Source organism: Octodon degus, unplaced genomic scaffold (genome assembly GCF_000260255.1).
Source record: "Octodon degus isolate 3935 unplaced genomic scaffold, OctDeg1.0 scaffold00230, whole genome shotgun sequence".
Classification (NCBI taxonomy): domain Eukaryota; kingdom Metazoa; phylum Chordata; class Mammalia; order Rodentia; family Octodontidae; genus Octodon; species Octodon degus.
In genome coordinates this window covers 868,582-870,964 of record NW_004524806.1, presented here as the reverse complement: position 1 = coordinate 870,964, position 2,383 = coordinate 868,582, and the positions used below count along the sequence as shown (strand labels likewise).

Genomic DNA, 2,383 nt, shown 5'->3' with positions numbered 1-2,383 from the left:
TAAAATGGTTAATAACAGAAACATGAGAAATAACAGAAATTGACAAGGATTTGGAGCAAAAAGAACCCAAGCAATATGGAAGCCCTGGGAAGCCCCATCCCCACAAACAACCCTACAAATAAAACTATCATAGGATTCAGATATCCCATTTCTTGGTACATATTCATATGACATAAAATAGACATAATTTATAAGCAAAAATTTAGAAGTGGTCTCTCTTAATTTCTAGTAAACATGTTTCCCAAAAATTTGATGATAAATGGTGGTTATTTCTATTGGATAAAATAATTTAAAATTCACTTATGTAGAAAGTGTGGAATATTTCACAGTTTCAATTTTTTCAACATCTAATATTTAATACAAGTATTTAATGGTGAATTCTGTTGTCATGTCTTTGGAAGAGTGATTTGAACTACATTTACCCTTCAGGTTTCCCATCTACACATCATCTATTGGACATCCATTAAGGAAATAATGCAAATAAGCATTGCTTCAAAAATTATGATAAATACAGAAAAGCTATACCCCTTAGTAACAAATTCAAATAATATTTATACATGTACACAGTATTTGTATTTAAAAAGTTAATATTTGCATGGTCATTAGAGTCTCCTTGCCACAAACATATTCTTGTTGATTTGATTTGATTTTGTTTTGTTATGAGCAGAATATATTTATTGAGAGAAAGAAAGCTCTTGTCCTGAGAGAGGGACAGGAGGGGGTTCCTAGCGGGTAGTTTCCCCCCTCTTGTTTATTTTAGACTTATAGGCTGTAAGAATTTTTGGTCTGTACATCTATACATTTATATTTCCCCACATATATTTCATTCCAAAAGTAATATTGTAACATACTATATTCTTCTATAGGTATCTTTTCCAGTTAACCATATTAGAATATTTTAACAACAAATAAAGAGATTTCCCTTATGTTTTTAAATAGCTGCATAAAAGTCAATGCACTATTAGTGTGTATTCATTCCCTTAGTGATGAAAATTTGAATTTCCCCCAATTTGTGCAGTTTTATATTTTTTGATTAGAAGATTTTCAGGATATGGCATGAGAGTTTAATCTGATAATTACTGCCCTTTTGGACTCTCATAAATTATACAATTGTCACATGCACCACAATTCTATTCAGTGGGGAAACCCAAACTATCATTGCACATCACAAACATTATACAGCAGTCACATAGATTTTTTAAAATCAATTTGAAAGATAAGAATGTATATCACTATTCCCTGTCCTGCTATCTGTTATCATGTGATATAAATGATCTCTGTATTAGTATTCAGACTGGATACGAAATTCTATTTATCATACAGAGGCCCAAATTATGTGATAGCTTTGTTGCAAAGTCTCCTCAGTCTCTTGGGAAATTATGTTGTCCCTGGTATCCCAATAATGGTGTTGATTTACCATTTCTAATTTTAATGATACAATGATTCTTTTGGCCTACAATTTACACACTAACTGCAACTTTAGGCATCAAGGAGGTCTTATTTTAAAATGAGCATACATCCACTGTCCATTACTTACGTTTATATCAGGAATGGGTTTTGTCAGGAAGGAAATTCCCAGGACAACTATTGTAGTCACAGAAAAGACAATGATGGAAAAGTATAGATAGTGCACTCCACAGATAATCTTGGGACAATTTGTGGGAGCCAAGCAACTTCCTGTTCCATAGGAAAACTCTGCAATCATACGAATAATGCCGAAAAGAAGTCCAACCATCAGACCCCAGAATGCTCCCTGAAAAAGAAACAGGAACAAAAACCAAGTGCTTAGCAAAAGATACACAAATCATTCCAATACTCATAATTATCATCCTGTCCTTTCTCAACTAGAGACCAACAAATAGCTAGCTTTGAACACAAGGTTGACCAAACAGTGAAAATTGCAAATAGGTCTTCATAGTCTTGAAAGACCATTATACTGTTGATTCTCTACTTACATCTGTTTTATGTGACCCAGGCTGTCCTTTCCGTAATTTGTATTATAAAGATACAATAAAAATTTGTGAATTATTTTGTTCAATAATTAGAAACATGATTTTTGCTACATAATTTGAGGAACTGATAGTAAACAGTTTCTTTATAATTTTATTTTATTTTGAAGAGTGAAAACAAAAGTAGAACAAAAATCAAAAACAAATACGGAGATAGGGTAGCATACAACAACATATATGTTACAGATTTTCAAAGAAGAATAGCTGATTAACAATGGTTGATATATTATCTATTTTTATCATCACATCTGTTGCTCAGATTAACAGATATAGTTATATAAGATTGGACATATTGAATATTATCACTTGCTTTCAAGAAATCTTAAGTTTTTGTTCTTACCTCTCTTTCTTCTTTTATTAATTTTTCATTATTT

The 2,383-nt window shown here is 31.5% G+C and overlaps 1 protein-coding gene across 2 annotated transcripts in view; it reads right to left on the bottom strand.

The window, feature by feature from the left end:
- LOC101568798 (solute carrier family 5 member 4-like) overlaps positions 1-2,383 on the bottom strand; it is a 57,907-nt gene that overhangs the window by 20,858 nt on the left and 34,666 nt on the right. For both annotated transcript variants that reach the window (XM_023705851.1, XM_004645495.1), the window contains one exon: positions 1,538-1,753. In XM_023705851.1, the coding sequence (XP_023561619.1) occupies positions 1,538-1,753 (216 nt within the window). The remainder of the gene's footprint in view (positions 1-1,537; positions 1,754-2,383) is intronic.